Source organism: Microtus ochrogaster, chromosome 1 (assembly GCF_000317375.1).
Source record: "Microtus ochrogaster isolate Prairie Vole_2 chromosome 1, MicOch1.0, whole genome shotgun sequence".
NCBI lineage: Eukaryota > Metazoa > Chordata > Mammalia > Rodentia > Cricetidae > Microtus > Microtus ochrogaster.
Genome location: NC_022009.1, coordinates 110,856,364 through 110,876,923, shown reverse-complemented (window position 1 = coordinate 110,876,923; position 20,560 = coordinate 110,856,364). Strand labels below are relative to the sequence as shown.

The window sequence follows — 20,560 nt, the reverse complement described above, 5'->3', positions numbered from 1 at the left end:
ATGGACATAGAAAACACTATCCTGAGTGAGGTAACCCAGACCCAAAAAGATGAACATGGGATGTACTCACTCATAATTGGTTTCTAGCCATAAATAAGGATCACGGAGTTTACTTGTGAATTTTAAGCATGTTCTCACACTGATTTGTTCAGTTTTTATCTTTAATATCTAATTTTCAAACCTTTTCATCATCCCAAAAAAACATCTCTACCCCTCAGTAGTCTCTCTACCCTCCTCTCCTTTCTATCTCTGGGTAGACTTTTTACTTGACAACACTTGACCTTTTAAAAATACCCGGCTTCTTTCATTCAATGTTGTGTTTTCAGGATTCACTCACATTGTGGCATATGGATGCGCTATTTGATTTTATGGTTTAACTACCTGCCATATGAATATCCTACATTTTATGTATTCTTTCAGTCCTTGGAGAATGTTTTGGTAGCTTTCTCTTCGATGGTTGTTAAAAAGTATTGCCATGCATATGCGCAGGCGGGGTTTTACATCAATGTAGAAATGCAAGGTAACAATGTTGCCTTGCACTTGACCAACTGCCAAACCATTTCCTGTGGGAACGGCACCGTTTATATTCCCAGGTTGTGTGTGAGTTTCCCTTTATCGCCACTCATCCACCTTCTCAGTGATAGCTGTCCTAGCAGAAGAGACGTGGTGCCTTCCTGTGCATTTGTGCTTTGCTGTTGACCGATAAGGCCGAGCATGATCTTGTGTGCTTACTGGCCATTTGAGTGGTGGTGATGAGCATTGAATGTCTGATGTTAAATTTTCTCTAGAGGAGAAGTGTGTGTGTGTGTGTGTGTGTGTGTGTGTGTGTGTGTGTGTGTGTGTGTGGCATGTGGAGATTTTATGGTGGTAAAGAGGAGTGGTTGAATATGTAATGATATAGTCAAGACTATAAGAATATTGTAGTAAGAAAATTTAGACGGTGCCCAGGAAACCTAACTTCTACACAATACAATATATAGTCACTAAAAGACTATCTAAAATACTTGTAATTATATTTTTAAAGAAAAATCACTGTGAAATTCTTGACTCATTTATTTTTTAGGTATTTAAGTTTTGTGGTCTATGTGTTTCTATACCTATTTTAGTCTAACTCTGTTTCTTGGGATTATTTCCTAGCTGGGCAGCTGTGGAACCACGCCTTTCACAAGAAAGGCAGATTCCCTGCAGAGACTGAATGAAACAAAGGTTGTAGAATGGTATAGACTCAGGAGAAGGGCTGAATGGGGAGTCAGACCTGGGTTCCAGCCCTGGCTCCATAGACCCCAGGGAAGGTGATGCAGCCAGAGGCTTCTAGCCCCTCCAGCCCTAGCCACATTAATTTGAGTGTGTGTTCTGCAGGCTGGGCCGCCGAAGGAGGACCATGAAACTCTGCAGAGAGCTCTCGGACTTGGTGGTGTACACAAACTCCGTGGCAGCCCAGGATATTGTGGATGACGGTAAGGCCCAACAGTCTCTCGCTCTCGTCAATGCTCTTGACTTTTCTTTGTCGTTGCCAGTTAATGTTTCCACTGATGGTATCTTTCCCACCCATATCTGGGACTGTATGGCATCTCATTTGTCAGGAAAATGACAGCTAACGTGATCCCCAGCTCACATGTGGGCTGTGTTGATTATTTGTAGGTGCCTGGTTGCCTCGGGGTCAGAGAAGTTTCCTACAGGGTGGAGACATCTTTTATTGTTATGAAATGACAAAGGCTTTTCAGAGTTAAAGTCTCACTTCAAACTGTGGAGACCTGGCCTACCTTCTTGACCAGGTCACAGATGGCCGTTTCGAGTGCGAAGGACCAGGAGGAGAGGATTAATTAGCTACAACAATACCCTGGAGAAAACACATTTTCTCATTAAACATTTTGGCTTTGACTTAAGTAGTTTATTTCCCTGACTGAAGTTTTAAGAAAAGGAGTAGGCACAGCTTGGTGTCACTGGTTCTCGTGGATTTTCCTTCATTCTTTTCTTTCTGAAAGGGGATTTATTTATTGTGTGTGTACGCGTGTCTTGCCTACATGTATACATGTGTACCACATGTGTGCTTGGTGCCTGCAGAGGTCAGAAGTGGGTGTTAGGTCCCCTGGAACTGGAGTTTCGGATAACTTTTAGCCACCATGTGGGTGCTGGGAACCCAACCAAGGTCCTCAGCAAGTGCTGTTAACTCAGGGCCATCTCTCCAGCTCAGACATCTCTCCATGTCTTACCGCTTTCATTTGTACCAAGCCGAGAGGGACCAGAGACAGCCATCCTCACCTTTGAGTCTCCCGGCTGTTCTTTCTCCTATGTCTCTGTCTCCAAATGTTTATGGAGGTGCAATAATCCAGCGGTGCTTCAGTCCACTTTGATTTTAGTGGAGGGAAATGGAAATCAAAATGTCCATTTTCCTAATGGTCACAGAGCAAGGACAGCTTTGTGGGACAATGCTGTTGTCCTCACAGGCTTTGGACTCTTCCCTCTTTTTTTTTTTTTTTTTTTTTTTTTTTTTTTTTTGTCTTAGCCATCATCCACAAGTACTTTTTTTTTTTAATCCATGAAAAGATGACTTTTCTGGGTTTGGATTTCTTCTTGAAACAATGGCAGTTATACAAAATTTAGATGAACACCATCTGTGAGGAAAGAGAAACCTTAAGACTCTCAACTTGCAAGTGATACTTTCTTATACTGACTGCCCATGGCTCCTGGATTAACCCAGGGATTGGCTGGATGAAGTTGAAGGTATCGCTGATTTACAGAATAAACATGTTGACTGATAATACCTTTGGAAATCACAAACCTAGTAGCATTGGGAAAAAATCTTGAGTAATGTTTACCTTGTAAATTTCATGTGGTTTGTCTTTAATTTTTTGAAAAGACACAAAATGAAGAGTGCATAATGAGTGTGTGTCTTATCTTTGTGTAGAACAACTCAATTCCATTAAAACACTAATTGATGTGAGCTTAGTAAGCAAGGCCAACTTAATGATACTGGGTGTGCCTGTTTATGTGGAGAATCAGAAGAAATAACTCAGATATTGAATACAGTGATTCTCTATATGACTGGGTTTGTCAATAAGTATATTTTCCCCTGCTCTATTCAAAACATTCTCCACCAGAACCTGCCCTTACATTCAATTTTAGTTTTGTTGAGATGCATAAACTCGGCTCATGTATTCTGTCAATAATATTTATTAATAATTATTTTTCAGGGAAAAAGCCCATGCTAGAGAAATCACTAGGTTAAGAGCTATAGTCCTCCCATCTCTTCCTCCTGAGCTATGACAAGTTCAAGTTCTAGCTATGGAATGTCACTGAGTCAGCTTTTAACGCCCAAGGGAGTGTAGCCCCCAGGACAACAGGTGCCCTGACAGACTGCATTGCCAACAAGCAAGGCAGACAGACATGGTCTGAGCACAGCCACCTCTATTCCGTTCTTTGTCTCCATGGATTTAGACACTGACTTCTAACTTCAGTGTTAGACGCTGAGCGAGAGTGAGACTCTAGGCAAGCCTGCTCTTCCTTTCTGCTGGCCTTTTCCAGCAGGTCCAGTGGACATACGAGTAAACCTTTGGTTCCCGGGTATGAGCTTTGGTAAATGTGTATAACAGCTGTGGCATTGTGGAGACGGGTCAAGAGATGGATAGGGACAAAATGGGCAATGTTCGATCTTTGGAGTTTTATTCCACATGACCCTAAAATCTATAGGTTCTAGATTGACAACATTTTGTTGCCCAAGTAGAAATCCAAGTGCAGGCACGATGCATGTTGAGCGCTCTCCACTTTTCTGCTTTATAAACCTGGCTTGGGTGGACAGTCTTCCTTGTTTCTGAAACATTACTTTAAAAATTTTTAGTACTCTTATTTTATATTTTTGTATAATATTTGCTACTATATTTACTATTGTTTACTTAGTATTGTTGGAGATTGGGCATAGGGTCTTGTATCTGTTTGGTTAAGTACTCTACTACTGAATTATGTCCAGAAATCTTTCCTTATGTTGATTTTAGGACAGTGTTTGCATTGCCTGAGATGACAATGAAGTCACTGACAGTGCAGACAGCCTTTAAACTTGGAATCTTCCTCTTGGTCTCCCGAGTTGCTGGCATTACATGTCTACTGCATGGGGACTATCTCTCTCTTGCCTTTCACCAAGCAGGTTTTGACTGACTCCATGAGAAATGAAATCACCCTTCAAACTCAAGTTTTTCTTTTTCCAAGTGGCATTTTTCCTTCATTTTCTTGGACTGTGAATATTGTCCACTAGCACATGTATTTCACATGTGCTTTTTACCCTTTACATTTTCAAGCACATGTGTTGCTATTGTATGTATGTACATGTTTGTATGTGTATAGCACAGACGTGGGGGTGAGCATGCATATGGGGGCCCGAGGATGTAGAGGCCTGAGGCTTGTGTTAGAAAGCATTTTCCATTGTTCTCCCACCTTATCCAATGGGGTGGTGTCTCTCAGTCTAACCAGAACCCAGCAATATGACTAGTCTTTCTAGTTAGCATACCGTGGGGCTCTCTTGTCTCCATCTCCCTGAGGTGGAATTACAGGCAGACCACCACACCCGCTGGGCATTTACATGGGTTCTGTGGATCTGAACTCTGGTCCTCACAGTTACATGGCAAGTGCAGAATCCCTGAGCCATCTCCCCTGTCTTACATGTGAATTTTTAACAAGCACCATCAGTGTTTGTCTTCCTGGTGTCAGGAGTAAGTTGTGGATGCAGTTCGATTCATTCGCTGGCACCTGTGTCTGTGCCAAAGATCTGACACCAAAGATCTTGTTGTGTCATGTACTACAAATAATTTTCCTTCCCGCCTCTTCCTGCTGACCAGACGTGAATCAATGAAACAACTGGATTCTGGGAGAATATGGGACCCCACAATGGGACACCTTAGCAAATGAAGTTCTTATTCAGACTTGCATTGACAACAATCGAAGGAATCTCAGGGTCTTTTTTTGGTCAGGAGTTGCTTACACTGTGGCTTCTTAAGTGGCAAGTTTGGTCTATAACTTTGTTCATACCTGTTTATGTTTTATCTAAACATTTTTGTGTCTCTAACAAACTGTGCCTAAAATGATAGGTAAAGATACTTGAACTTCTTGTTCTGATTGACAGCTGAATCTCAGTCAGGTAGAGTGGCTCCCATTCTGAGGAGATTTCAGATAGCGCACGTGAGCCGCCACCAACCAGAGTGTCTCTGACACTTCCTTTCTGCGATTCTACATATAACTTGCCACAGAGTGGATGAACCCCTCTGAACCCATTCTGGTTCTGGGATGAACCTTTTATTTGTGAAATGTCCTTGGATTTGTTGTGTCTAAAGTCTTTCCTTTAACAGGCTGAATCCACTTCTGCTGTGTGTGGGCCCTGTGAGGGCTCCGGCATTATCCAGTCTTTTAGGAGAGAGTGTTGGCTTTGGTACATTGGTCACATTCTCTGTTTCTTTGACTGCTAGGAACCACAGGGAATGTGTTGTCCTTCAGTGAAACAAGAGCACATCAAGTGGTCCAGCAGAAGTCGGAGCAATTCATGATCTACAACCAAAAACAACTCACAAGGATTTACCCCTCTGCCTACCGCATCGACTCCAGTAACTTCAACCCTCTGCCCTATTGGAATGCAGGCTGCCAGCTAGGTCTGTATGGCCCGAGGGCAGTGGTTTTCTGCTTTCTCTCTCTACCTTGCTAACTGTAACTTGTTTCTAATCCTCTCAAACTTCCAATGTTCACAGTGGCTCTGAACTACCAGTCGGAAGGACGGATGATGCAGTTAAACCGGGCAAAATTCAAGGCAAACGGCAACTGTGGCTACATTCTCAAGCCTCAGCAAATGTGCAAAGGTAAGTACCAGTTTCCTAGCTGCGTCTGAGTGCAGGTGATGCCTTGCTTTATTTAAATTGTTATTATTATAATGTGGGCATGCGTGTTTGTATGTATGTTAGTAGAGGTCAGAGGGCTACTCTGTGGAGTCTCTTCTCTCCTTCCACCATAGTGTGTGCCAGGGGCTTTAGGACTCAGGTCTTCAGGCTTTGTGGCAAGCATGCCACTCATTGAACTGGATTTGTAGAAGTTAGACAGTAGAGTTTCCGTTCTCCTCTTAATTTCAGATTCCCTTTCCATGCCTTGTATTTGTTCTAGACCCGAAACAGCTTAGCAAATTACCGGATTCTGACCTAACTGCCCTTGTTGTGATGCTACAGGCATTCAATTAGATTGTTCATCCGTGTCATGGTTGCCCTGTTGACATTGCTTTAAAGCATCCCATCTCTGGCTTTTGGAAACAGAGTGTAAAGAAAACACAACTCTAGAAATGTTGACAGAGATTTCTGTCATTCCCCCTGTCTATACTTCCTGCTTGCTACTGGCCAATCAGCATTTTATTAAACCAGGACAAGTGACAAATCTTTACGGAGTACAAGACCATTGTCCCACAGCATGGAAGTACTGAAAGTTACGTTGATGGTTACATGATTTCTTAGCTCTAGCAAACACTGTGGTAAATAGCACCATTGTTCCTTTGACAAACTTAAGCTGTGTGCGTGTGTGCATGAGTGTGTGTGTGTGTGTGTGTGTGCGTGTGTTCCTGTGCTACTGACCTTTACTTTACTTGGCCTAGGTACTTTCAACCCTTTCTCTGGTGATCCACTTCCTGCCAACCCCAAAAAACAGCTTATCCTGAAAGTGATCAGCGGGCAACAACTTCCCAAACCTCCCGACTCCATGTTCGGAGACCGAGGCGAGGTAAGCTATACCTGACTGTCTATCAATTATGTGATTATTTTATTGCATGTAAGCACTCATCTCAGTGGCTTTAGGGACATATATGTTGCTGTGTGTTGGGGGGGTGTACAGATGTTTGAATGTGAGTCTGTGTCTGTGTATGCATATGGTGTGTGTATGTGTGTGTTTCTAAGTGAGCACTGACTTCCACTTAACAGACATGAGCTGGTTTTCTGTCAGTCACACAGACTTCCTCCAGAGCTTTTTATCACCTGTTTTGGATACTTGAAGGCATGATACTGGTTCACAGTTCAAGACTGATGCTGGCATCCGGGATGCAAAGAACAAAGGCTAAATGCATTATTGACAGCAACGTGGCCCAAATCATGTATTTATCTTCCAAAACCCACACGTCCAGCAGCCTTCCTCACCGCTGCCTGCTCCCTGGCCTCATGCTTTGTGGCCACATGCTGTCACCTGCTGCTGTACTTCTGTCGCAGGATGCAGCAACATTTTTAATTTTCTCCCCATGGGTCAGTCAGTCCTGTTTCCATACCTTCCTCTCAGGGCTTTCCTATCACTCCAGGCTCTCTCCACTTTCACCTTCTCAACTTTCACATCTGGTGTGTGGTTAGGACCACCCAGCTCTGCCTGTCCGTACCACTGTAAATACTTCACGTCAGACTTGATCTGACCTGGATGCAGTCCGGTGCAGCACACATCCTCAACTCCCTAGGGTCACCCCACTCTTCACAGTGGCTCTTCCCAACCTCTCTGGACTTGTTAACAGGTAGCACAGTGCCCAGCTATCAGAGAGGAAGGCATCAGCCAGGGCCATCGCCGCCGTGTCTGCTACCGCTGTCTCCCACAGACCCTTTCCCTTTCTCGCCTTTGCTTCTGCTCGGCATTCACCAGCGGCAGTAGTTAGTTGGATCATCAGAAAGTTTATGCTTATTTCGTTGTGTTTGTGAGGCCCAGGTGTTCCCAGAGGCCCACTCTGTTCCCAAAAGCCAGAGGATGGGATACTTTAAAGCATTCTCAGCAGGGCAACCATGACACAGAGAAACAATCTAATTGAACGCCTTTAGCATCCATCACACGAAGAAAGGAATACATATTTCTTGTCTCTCTCAAGTTTTTCATTTTGAGAAGGCTTCAGCCCCAGGTGCAAGGATAGTACAATGGATCTCCTCAATTCACTAATTCAGTTATTAAGTTTTCTAACACACGTTGTGCCATCCTCTCATCTGTACAGATTTTATAAGTATGTATGTTGTATGTAAGTATGTATGTTGTATGTAAGTATGTGTGTTGTATGTAAGTATATATGTTGTATGTGAGTATATATGTTGTACGTATTATGTTGTATGTGTGTTGTATGTAAGTATGTATGTTGTATGCACGTATATATGTTGTAAGTATGTGTGTTGTATGCAAGTATGCATGTTGCATGTAAGTATGTATATTGTATGTAAGCATATATGTTGTATGTAAGTATGTATGTTGCATGTAAGTATGTATATTGTATGTAAGCATATATGTTGTACATATGTATGTTGTATGTATGTTGTATGTAAGTATTATGTTGGAGGTATCGGTTTGCTTTCCTTGGCAGTCATTTGTGACCATCTCACTACTTGCTTACTAAGAACAAAGGCATTCTCCTGCAAAACTACAAGATACAATATTGTCTAACATAATGTCTACATCTAATCTTTTCATGTTATCCTCGAGTTGTCTATTGCCTTTTCTTTTTCAGTCGAATCACATGCAACTTTTTATTACCATTTTCTTCAGTCTTCTGAGGCACAAAAATTATTCTCCAGGTTTTTTATTTTGATTTTATGGCATTGGCACCATGTAGCCATCTTGCTCATGGTAGACCTTTGAGTTGTTTCCAGTGTTTGACTATAATATCGCAGCTTCTCTGAGCTTCTGTGCCTGGGTGACCCTCTTCTTACTTTAGTTGGATATGTACCCAAAACTGAAATTGTATGTTCTTTCAGTAAAAACCTGTGTTGAATTAACAAATACTGGCAAATAGAATTTAGCGTTTTAATTCCACTCTTCACATATATCTAGATATGATCTACCTGGTTCTATGAATCTTTGAGTAAGCATGTAGTAACATCACATGTTATTGAAATGTGAACACTTGGCCCACTTAGTCTCAGAATAATTAGCACTCAGGTGCAGGTGACATTAGCAGTCATACTTCCTCTCTTTCCTACAGATCATTGACCCCTTCGTCGAAGTGGAAATTATCGGGCTGCCCGTAGACTGTTGCAAGGATCAGACTCGTGTGGTGGATGACAATGGTAAGCTTGGTGATCAGCGGCACTCACTCCTGAGATGCGCCACAGCTGCAGTGCGGTGCGGTACGCACGGGCTAAGGAAAGTGTTCTGCTAACAAGAACCCGGTGGCTGAGCTCCTTAGCTGCCATCCGCGTGGATGTTAAACACACTGATAAGATTCACCCACTCTGTAAGCTTCTGGTTCCTTCCTGAAAAAGGAAAGGGAATTCTGTCAAACACATGCATTCAGGACGAGTCGACCACTGTGCCCTATAAAATGCCGCAAGCCCATTAAATAATGACAGGCTGAAAATCAGAGAGGCCCCAGTGAACAGAAGAGATTATCTTTTTTTTGATGCCATATGGCCCCTCAGTTACTTCTGCAACTAAGAAAAGAAGGTTTGGCTACCCTTTGAAGGACTGGGATGGATACACAGTATATTTTGATGAAGCTGTTATAATCAAGACCCCTGGGACTCTTGCTAAGTTTTTCTATTGAAAAGCATGGGAGACATTTAAAGACTTGGGCTCCAAACTCACCTAGGGAAATATTTCCTAGTGTGTTGCTTGTAATGCGATTCATGTGTTCTCGTAAATGAGTCTTCTTGAAACTTTCGTTTGTGAGGCCCAGGTGTTTAGTCAACTTCTCTTGGCTTTTATTGTTGTTTGTTTGTAGGATAAAAATATCTAAAGATAAGGACAGAATGCTCTGGCCCATTCATTTCTTAAATATGGTGAGTGGCCAGCATTTCAATAGTATCAGGAAGGCATTACCTTTACCCAAGTCTATCATGTTTTTCTGGATAATCTTATAAAATTATATTTGTTTGTTCTATCTTTGAAAACTATTATTTCATACATATTTTCTTAATTTATATTAATTAATTGTCTATAGTAATTTGAAATTATGGTTATCTAAACATTTGAGAAATCAGTGGTTCATAGGGAGTCCTTGAAGGAATATTAGTTGTTCAAAAGTAGGGTGAACCTGGGAGGAAATAACATTCTTAAAGAAAGCCCTTCTTATGTTGGATTATCTCAGGGCTCAAGAAACTATCCCTTCTTTTCTTAGTTGCAGAAGTAACTGAGGGGTCATTACAGAGTCAACAAAAAAAAAGTCGTCTCTTCTGTGCACTAGGGGCCTCTGATTTTCGGCCTGTCATTATTTAATGAGCTTGAGGCCTTTTATAGGGTAGAGTGGAAATTATTAGGGTCCAAACCAAATACAAACCATACTGGTATTTGAACCAAGGCGTGTGCTTTGTCATTCATGTTCATTGTGTATGGAAATACAGTAAGTTCTTGCATCCTGAGAAGCCACTAAGAGTGCACAGTCTAGTTTGGACCTCCTGCTCACTGTATGACCTTAAGCCCATTTCTGTGAACAGCAATGCTCTAAACTATATGATGAGTAACAGATATCTTGGACTTTCATACGTATAGGCACCTGTTACTTGTCTGAATTCAAAAAGTTGTAGTTGGAAACTTGATAACGTATGGATGATTTTCTTGCTGAGACAAAACCAAGCTGGGTGTGGTGGTTCATGTCTGTAATCCCAGCACATGGGAGGTAGAGACAGGAGGATCATGAGTTCCAAGCCAACCTGGACTAGTGAATGAAACCCTGTCTCCAAAAAAAAAAACAAAAAACAAACAAACAAAAAAGCAAAATCCCTGCCCTGCCACTCTTATAGGTTTTACAGGGTTTCTGTAGGAATTATGACTATTTGTCCACGATAGAACTGAAAGCTACAGAGTGCCGTATGAAATATGGTTAGTTACGCCAGCGAGAAAAGCTTTGGTAGATGAGAAATATGATTCTATCAGGGGTAACTTTCTGTCATATTTCTGCTAAAATAACTCTTGGAACACTACTGTAATTTTTAAGCTCATTGAAGCATTTTAATGACAATTAAGAGGCTTCCTGATACAATGGGGCATCAGAGATTAATAGCATAGATGTGATCATTTACAGGTGATTTTCCTACCAATTATTTTCGAGCGTGGGGTAAACTCGGAGGTGTTACTTCAGCAGGGCATCCTGGAGAGGCTCAGGCATTTTCTTGAGTTTAATGACCATTACAAGCAATTTTCACTGTCTGCTCTGCAGACGTCACTGCTAAATCATTTCCAGCCAAGCCCTTTGCTTTTTCTGATTCTTCATTTTCCTGTTTCTCTAAGGATTTAACCCTGTGTGGGAAGAAACCCTCACATTTACAGTCCACATGCCAGAAATCGCTTTAGTCCGGTTCCTGGTGTGGGATCATGATCCTATTGGAAGAGACTTTGTGGGCCAAAGGACCGTGACCTTCAGCAGCCTAGTACCTGGTAGGTATAGGCTGACCTTTCCTCTCCGGATTGACTATTTCTTTTTGTTTTTGTTTGTTTTCTACTGTGGTAGAGAAGTATAGAGGGTCTGGCATATGCTGGGTTAATGGTTTCTCTTTGGGAGATTTAATACATGGCATGGGGTACACAGGGTATTTACTTATCAAGTCCGTTATTGTAAATTGTGTTATACAATAGATGTGATGTAGCATGCTGCATAAAATGTGAAGAATGATATTAAGACAGATACCTAATTCTCTTGCACTCTCAGGAAGGCCAAATGCAAATTCGACCAAAAGAACCAATTCTTTTTGCCTTTGCAGGCTACCGGCACGTCTACTTGGAAGGACTCACGGAAGCATCCATTTTTGTTCACATAACGATCAATGAGATCTTTGGAAAGGTGAGCGGGATCATAGACATACAGGAATAGTATGACCTCAAAAAAGTGATTGGTTTCATTAACGAAACATACATTTGACAAAGTTTTCTTTTGTGGGTGTCTGTGGGGCGCTCAGCAAGCTCAGACAGCATTCCAGGGATGTCCATGTCCGCCTCTATGCAGGGCTGGACTCATTTCTTCCTCCCAGAGGTTCTCTCTAGGTTTAATAGAATTGAGAAGAGTATCGTACTTTCAGGCAATTATTTTATGAAAATGATGAAGACCGTTAAAATCTGAATTTTATTGTAACTCTAAAAATGACCCCGTTTTCTACAATAGGAAATGTATCTCAGAGCTTTGAAGCATGGCCTATGCTAATCCAGTTAAGATTCCAGCCAGGTCTAGGCAGGGTGAATTCGAGTGGAACAATTGTAAATTGAAGATCAAGAAAAAGTGTGAATGGATTTAAAGCTACCCACAGAAGAAATGGGGAGCAGAAAAGAGTGGGGAGACAGACGGGGGGAAGAGATGGGGAAAGTGAAGTAGGAAGAAAGGGAGACACAATGTCACAAAGCGGTATCTAGTTCTGCCTGTTCTCCCTTCACCGTTGAAGGGCTGGTGCCTTACAAACCAGTGGGTGACCCTCTGGTCATGTCAAGTGCTGGGGACTTGTCCCCTGTTATTGATTTTCAGGACCAGATGTGACTCGGAGGGTATAGATGGGCACAGTGCCCAGGGTTGCCTTGCACTACTTGTTACTATAGTCTGTGCTGCCTGGAGCGTCTCCACAGTACTGGTATTCTCTGTGAACTCACTCTCCATGCGTAAAGGGGCAGTAAAAACAGTACTGGCCTCATAAGTAAGTTTGTTATTCTTTGAAAGCTGCTTGGGGTGGAGCAAACAAGCATACTGTTGGCTAAATATCAGCGTCATGGTGGCCACAGTCTAGCTGGGCATTGAGCTGGGACTGTAGGTTTAGCCTCATATTGGGTATCAGAAGGGAATGAAGGATTCTTTACTTCTGAAAATGCTGACGGTACAAACTTTCAATCTTGAGTCCCTATTCATATAGCTTGTTGGGCTCTTTCTGTTAGCCTAAATGGAATAACCTAAATACAAATGGTTTTAAGGTGATGCCTGAATTCCTGAAAGCCAGTTTAACTGTACAGCCTTCCTCACTTGAAGCAAGGTGGCGGGAAACAATAAGGCATACAGTGTCTGTTTACAACTTAGCCCAGAAATAAAATACAAATAAAGTATTTTATATAACTTTTGTTTCATTCCTAAATAAATGGCCAATTTGGAGACATTTATTATTTTCAATGTATGTTTGGGTTGGGATGCTCCTACCATAACATAACGGTGTTAAGTCGGATGAGGAATGAACAGAAGATGGGGAGTTATTAGAAGTGGGAGACAGGGGCTATCCAGGTATGCACTCTGTTCTGTGTTTCCTGGCAGCTACTTGAACGAGCCCACATCGTGTTTTGTTGTGTTTTTGTTTTCTCCCTTGCAGTGGAGCCCTTTAATCCTCAACCCCAGTTATACCATATTGCACTTTCTAGGAGCTACAAAGGTAGTTTCTCCGCATGGCCCCGCCCTCTCGCTGGCATAATCTTTTCACATGGCTGTGGTGGCATGCCTCCTCGTGTCTCGCCATCTTCTGCTTACCATTTTGAAACACACATTTGTTGCTTCAAGGCTGTTGGAGTTTTGTCAGTGTGTTACCCATGCAAACTTTTCTACCATTTTATCATCTCTGGGTAGGAAAGTTCTGGAAAGGTTGGCCATGAAAATGAATGACTGCCTTCCTCACAGAATAAAGTTGATGGCATGTGCATTGTATTGTGTGACCCTACTGTGAGCTGTTTCCGCATTCTGAACGTCCTCCTCCAGTCAGTGGCTGCAAAATTTCACTTCCCATTCATTCTTCATGGAGCTGCCATTTCAAACTGAAGTTGTTCTTATGACGGCATGTGCTTAATTTGTGGTTGGTCCTTTTTTTTGTCCCCAGAATAGACAGCTTCAAGGTCTGAAGGGACTGTTCAATAAGAATCCCAGGCACGGATCTTCAGAAAGCAACAACTCCCATTATATTCGAAAGCGATCAATTGGCGATAGAATTCTGCGACGTACAGCCAGTGCTCCAGCCAAAGGCAGGAAGAAAAGCAAAGTGGGCTTTCAAGAAATGGTTGAGATCAAAGATTCTGTTTCTGAGGCCACAAGAGATCAAGATGGCGTCCTTAGGAGGACCACACGGAGCCTGCAAGTACGTCCTGTCTCCATGCCTGTTGACAAGAGTCTTCTGGGGGCTTTGTCGCTGCCTATATGCGAAGCAGCGAAAGACACGGATGGAAAAGAAAACTCTCCAGGTAAGATGCTTTCAGTTTCTCTCAGCTACGTGGTTTTTTTTGTCCCTTGTTTCCATGACAACATGACTGCCATTCTGCAATTAAAATATTCTGAAAAATAAATAATTTCTAGTGTTAATTCTATGCAAGGAGATTTTAAACTTTGGGTAAGAAAGTAAAAAGCGAGCTATTTCCTCCTCTCCTGTGGCCTTGAAATAACATCTCTTTCCGTGGGGAGGTGGAGGAACATAGGCGTGATGACCTCGGACATGCAGTTCTGAGAAGGAAAGGAAACCTACAATATACAAATAGTGTGTTGGTTTTCTGAGTGGTAACTTTCTAGATCAGGGGCAAAGGGTTTAAAGAGGTCTCATTCTTAGATTGACCCAAGGTTAGATACCCATCCTAGCTTTTCTGAGACTGAATGCAGTTCCATAACTTTTCACTATTTAAAACATTTTTTTTTTGTGTGTGTGTGTGTGTGGTTGGAAATGTTTGCGGTGAAAAGTTGCTGTTAAAGGCAAGTCGCTGACTCCACTTGAAAAACTTTCTTCCTTAAGGTGTGGCCGAGGCAGCATTTTCCTCCTGCGATCGCACTCCCTGCTTAGTGCGGTGTCAGGGAAGGAGTCGTGCCCATGGCTCTTGCTTGGTTGCAGGGCCATCTTTTTCCTTCACTGGGAGTATGAGGAGCTCATGTGGGCAACCTGATGACAAGCAATGAGCACTTCAGAGAGTGACAAAGAGCTCTTGAATCTGTGACTCCTCTTCCTATTCCAGAACTGTGTCCTCTATTTCTGGAATTATCTCGAGCAAGTCGAATGCAATACCTTGTTTTTAATTTTAGCAAAATTGGTCTTCATCCAAACAATATAATTTTAGTGATTTATTTCACCACAAATGTTGTTTTGCTTATATATTGGTTTTTTAGTATCAGATGTTCTAGGGAGAAAAGAAAAGGCAGTTTCAGAATACTTTATTAGAAGAGAGGGGGGAAAGCAAACCTTGAAAATTTCTACTTTGCAAGACCCTGGAGTCCACCTTGAACTGGGAAAATGTTTGAAGTTTTGCTAAGAGTAACATCAGAAAGGAGAGGACACATGTGGCAGTAAATTTATCTTAAAAGCCTGTGTCAGCAAAATAAAACTCTGTCCAATAGAAATCTGTCCGAACTGGTCCTCACTGCAGAAGATGCTAAGCCAAGAAGATGAGCTGAGCAGCAAGCACTAGACAATGTTTCTTTCCTACATTTGAAAAGATATAAGAATGAATCATAGAAGCAAATAGCAAATATGGAATGATACCCAGTCATTACAGCGATCCCAGATAGTTGCAAGAAAAAAATTAAGTAGAGAAGGGCAGAATATGGAATTCTGAATAGTCTGTCTCTCTACAAAAGTGGCTGTTTCTGAAGTGATATCATGGCATATTTAATATTATACAATTTGGGAAGCTTAAATTTTTTATGATGATTCAATTTTTAACAAGGAGAAAATATTTTAGTGAAAACAATCTTTATCCACATATCATGACTTTGAAAGAGTTAGTAGACAATTAACTAATTGAGCATTGGGCATTGCCTTAGCTTATATCAAATAGAATGATTATCCCAGGTTACTGGGAATTATATGTTTTTAATTTCCCTTAAGTACCATCTTAACAACATTGGAGGTGAAGTGGGGAAGAATGTAATATATTTTTTTTGTACTGGAACCAAAAACATCATCAACAGAATATTAACTATGCATAGTGATGTGGGATTGATGACTTGTTATCTTTCCCTCCAAGCCAATAGGTATTAATAGTTTTGGGTTTTTTTGTAACTTTTTAATGTTTTCTTTTTTCTTTTTTTTTCTTTTTTATTTTTTTTAAATTTTATTTATTAAGGATTTCTGTCTCCTCCCCGCCACCGCCTCCCATTTCCCTCCCCCTCCCCCTATCAAGTCCCTCTCCCTCATCAGCTTGAAGAGCAATCAGGGTTCCCTGACCTGTGGGAAGTCCAAGGACCACCCACCTCCATTCAGGTCTAGTAAGGTGATGTCATACTTTCCAACTGTGTTAGAAATTAATTGGCTAGATCAAATATTTTGCCAAAATGCCTTTAAAAATGCTATCATTTGTGGTTTACCTGTTGCTAATACATGTATAACTTTGCAAGCTGATAGTGTCTTGTTTGCAGGTACCGTAGTGCATTGTTTAACAGAGCTGTCTTGTTCTGTTTTTATCACCATGCTTCTGTGTAGTACAGATCTGAATAGGAGGCAGCGTAAGGTAATCCTCACTGCGAAAGCACAGTAACTCATTGACATTTTCTGGACAATGAATATTACATCCATAGCTGATGTAATACACATTCAAAAGGAAGCTCGGTGAAGTTCCTGTAAATCTATTTTTTACCATTTATCCATCACACAGACACTGTGTTGCAAATTTCTGCTTTTTCATAATTATATTGTGTCATAACATAAAAATTTTTACATTTTCCATTTGTCTGTGTCGAGACAAACGTGAGTGTCAGCAGCACCTACGTCAAATGATATGCTTTACCTGAAATGCTCTTGTTTTATTTAGCAGAGGACCAGGATGACAGAAGAAAGCGAGAGGCAACTATAAAAGACCCACAGTTTTCCAATTTCAACAAAACATTATCCTTCTCCTCCAGTGCCCTCCTTCACAAAGACGCCAACCGAGGTGATTGCCCTATTTCAACTTCTAGTATATCAATGCCAGAACAGTGTGGAGGATCAGGTCCAAAGGGTAGGAGAACCAAGCCAGATGTGACAAATGATTGCCAGGAAAACCAGTGCCCCCCCAAATTCCTCTCTCCGAGGCAGCATTTGGCACTCGATCCTGCAAAAAAGGGACCACAAGATCTCCCTGGGGTGAAAGCCACTGAAAAGCGGCATACTGGGGGCTTACGGGAAGGGAAAAGCATGTTGTCAGAGAGTGTTCTTTCTCCAAGTGCCCTGGAGATGGAGAACAAGGAAGGCAGCAGGGCCACAGCACGACCTGCAGAGTCCTTCTCTGTGTCCGACGTCTCTGTGCTCTGTTCTGATGTACCAGATTTGCATTCAACGCCCATCCATCAGGACACTGAGATTTCCAATCTCATTGATGATGTGACTTTAACAAATGAGAATGAGCCGGGCAGTTCCATCTCAGCCCTGATTGGCCAGTTTGAAGAGAGCCAGCATCGGGCTAACGTTGCTGTGGTTTCTCACCTCCTCGGTACCGATGTAACCACAGGAGGTGCTCCTTTGCCTATGACATGGGGCCTACAAACGCCCTTTAAGCATGGTTTTTCCCAGGGGAAACCCAAGGCCTCCTCGTACTCATCTCCTGAGCTGATCAAGCTCTCTAGTGCTGAGACCGCCAAGCCTACAAATAACACACTTGTTTGTGAAATGACTGGCTCGCCGATCTCAAAGTCCAAACCAGGTACTGACCCTTCTGATAAAACCAAGACAAGGGTCATGGAAGGTAACTTGCCTGTGTCTCACGATGCTTCTCCTGGCCAGTTTCCCAAAAGCCACACTCATGGAAAGGACCAGAGACGAGTCATGAATAGCCCTGATCTTTCCACTGAGTTGGCCCTGGAAGATCTAATTGTAGACCCTGCTCTTGGTGTAAATTCTGAAGAAAGCAGCCTTGTAGAAATCGATGGAGAATCTGAAAACCTGTCTCGAACGACCTGTGACTACAGGGGAGAGGGTCTAAGTCAAATCGTTTCTCCACTAAAACTGAGGCACAGCCAAGAGATGGTGGAACACGTCCCAAGAGGCTTGAGGAATGTTTACTGCAAAGAGGCACCCCTCCCTTCTGCCCCTGAAATATTCAACAATATTCAAGGTGTCAAAAATCAAAGTATTTCTTGTCTAACCTATCAGGGTGCTGGCTTTGTGTATAACCATTTCTCAAGTTCAGATGCAAAAACGAACCAAATCTGTGGGCCCCAGCAGCCTGGGGCTACAGATATGCATGCCTCCACACCGACGCCGTCAGCACATGCTCCTTTGGTTGCTTTGAAACTGCCAAGTCCTTGCAAATCCAAAAGTCTGGGGGACTTAACATCAGAGGACATTGCCTGCAATTTTGAAAGCAAATACCAATGTATTAGTAGGAGTTTTGTGACAAACAGCATTAGGGACAAGAGTGTGGCTATGAAGACAAAGTCACTAGAGCCTTTAGATGCCCTAACCGAACAGCTCCGAAAGCTGGTGTCCTTTGACCAAGAAGACAGCTGTCAAGTGCTGTACTCAAAGCAGGATGTCAGTCAGTATCCCAGGGCGTTAGTCCGAAAGCTGTCCTCGAGAAGTCAGAGCAGGGTACGTAACATTGCCAGTCGTGCCAAGGAGAAGCAGGAAGCTGGCAAGCAGAAAGCCACGACCCACAGCGTTAGAGGAGGAGTGGTCCTTCGAAGTAAACCTTCGGCTCCCGCTCTGGCTGTGAACCGACACTCCACGGGCTCATACATTGCAAGCTACCTGAGGAACATGAAAGCTGGTGGCCTGGAGGGCCGAGGCATCCCAGAGGGAGCATGCACGGCCCTTCGGTATGGCTACGTGGACCAGTTTTGTTCAGATAACTCAGTTCTGCAGACTGAGCCAAGCAGTGATGATAAACCAGAAATTTATTTTCTTTTGAGACTGTGAGCTATACAAAGCTGCATTTTCATTGTTTACGCGATATTCTAGCGGATGTTAGAGTTTTTCCATTGTCAGTGACTATGATGCTTGCTTTGAGATGATTTTCAAATGTATTTTGGAACTTGTATTTTGGTCTCCCTTTGACTTCACATGTTCTCTCACTTCGTGCGTTTGTATATAGATCTGTGACATTTCCCAGGAACCTATGATCTCTTTCCCCCAAGGTGTTGTAACTTGTGTCAGTATGAGATGTGTGCATGCCCTCGATGTGAAACTTCTCAGCAGTTTGGGCCACAGTGTGTGCATGTTGCACAAAAATGCTCTTTCCTGTGTCTTGGGTCATAGTCCCAGAGGCTGTCACTTTTACTCACTGAGTGTTGAGCTCATTAAGAGCAGACTTTTCCAAAGATAAAGAAATTGATTCTTTATTTGAAATGACCTTCTCCTTCTGAATCGAAAGACCCAGATTCAGTTTTATAGCTCAGTGTTTAAAGTAGTTACCTTGTCCTTCATGATTTCCTCACCCCACCCAAAGTGGGAATTCCATGAAAATGGACAATGTCTCTCCCGGTCCCCAAATCCCTTTCAGAAGAGACTGTAAGGAAGAAAGTGAACTTCTGTACATAAGGAGAAAATAGTTTGATTTTGCATAAATATTGTTACATATTTTTGCTAATGGCTTTGTATGTAACAAGAATCCAGTTGCCAAGCTCTCTGTCATACTTTTGAAGTATGTTTTGAAGTATCTCTGATGTGATAGATTGAGAATAATGACTTTCAGGATGAGAGACTTTCAGCCAGGCATGGTGGCTCACATCTTTAATCCCAGGACAGGCAGATGGATCTCTGAGTTTGAGGCCAACCTTGATCTACATGGCAAGGCTCAGATCAAGCAGATCTACATAGTAAGACCTTAGGAAAGAAGAGAGAGAGAGAGACTTACATTAGACTTAGAACTCAGAGTAGTGCAAACAGAAAACATCCCCCAAGATTTCAAGAAAAAAAAAAGGTATTTTCTCATAATCCAAGTGAATAGATGATTAAAAGAAACCTTTTCCCTTTAGGGAACCAAGTAACTATATTTTAGTACTGACATATATTATTTTCATTGTGAATCCATTTTTTATTGCATGTTCAGGTATCATTTGCTTTTTGTACTATGAATTACAATGATGTTCTTCCTGGACTTCATAAAATATAATTAAAACAGATTTTTGAACACTTGGTAGTTTCATTTATTAATTTTTAAAAAAGAACCAAAGCAGGAGTTTGTGTGTTAACTGTTGAGTGAGGGAGTGCTTGGATATGTCTTCCTCTCTATGTTCTTACAGCAGAATTGAGGACGTTCATTGTCAGGGTTGACTCTATACAGCAGTTTATGTCTCCGGCTATTTTCATTGTGTTGAAGAAATATCCATTTTTTTGCCTTTTTATTTTTAGATATATTTGCTTTATGTGTATGAGTGTTTTGCTTGCATATATGCAGCATGTGTGTGCCTGGTACGTGAGAAGGGCTGAAGAGGGTGGTAAGCCCTTTGGAACTGGAATTAACAGACCATTGTGAGCTGCCCTATGTAGATGCTAGGAACACAACCTGGGTCCTCTGGAAGAGCAGCAAGTACCCTTAACCAATGAACCATCTCTCAAGCCCCAGTATTATACTGAAGAGCGTATTTGTAAGGTAACTGAAATAGATAGCAAAAAGAATGATTTGTGTGCATTTGGTATGGATTTACACGTTTATAAGTAATTCCTGGCAACTAGTCCAGTGGTGGGAGTTGTAGCTCACATGGGGAAAGTAAGCGAGATGTTCTGTTTGGTGTGTGTGTGTGTGTGTGTGTGTG

The 20,560-nt window shown here is 42.1% G+C and overlaps 1 protein-coding gene across 10 annotated transcripts in view; it reads left to right on the top strand.

The window, feature by feature from the left end:
* The window catches only part of Plch1 (phospholipase C eta 1), a 192,468-nt gene extending 172,550 nt beyond the window's left edge, over window positions 1-19,918 (top strand). For 4 of the 10 annotated variants that reach the window (XM_026781652.1, XM_026781683.1, XM_026781624.1 and 1 more), the window contains 10 exons: window positions 1,360-1,457; window positions 5,454-5,633; window positions 5,730-5,837; window positions 6,614-6,738; window positions 8,951-9,035; window positions 11,194-11,340; window positions 11,664-11,743; window positions 13,239-13,298; window positions 13,737-14,094; window positions 16,642-19,918. In XM_026781652.1, the coding sequence (XP_026637453.1) occupies window positions 1,360-1,457; window positions 5,454-5,633; window positions 5,730-5,837; window positions 6,614-6,738; window positions 8,951-9,035; window positions 11,194-11,340; window positions 11,664-11,743; window positions 13,239-13,298; window positions 13,737-14,094; window positions 16,642-18,722 (3,322 nt within the window). In that variant the 3' untranslated portion in view covers window positions 18,723-19,918. Of the gene's footprint in view, window positions 1-1,359; window positions 1,458-5,453; window positions 5,634-5,729; window positions 5,838-6,613; window positions 6,739-8,950; window positions 9,036-11,193; window positions 11,341-11,663; window positions 11,744-13,238; window positions 13,299-13,736; window positions 14,095-16,313; window positions 16,342-16,641 lie in introns of all 10 variants that reach the window. The other 6 variants (XM_026781750.1, XM_026781745.1, XM_026781795.1 and 3 more) reach the window with 5 other exon arrangements.
* Window positions 19,919-20,560: the final 642 nt, after the last annotated feature.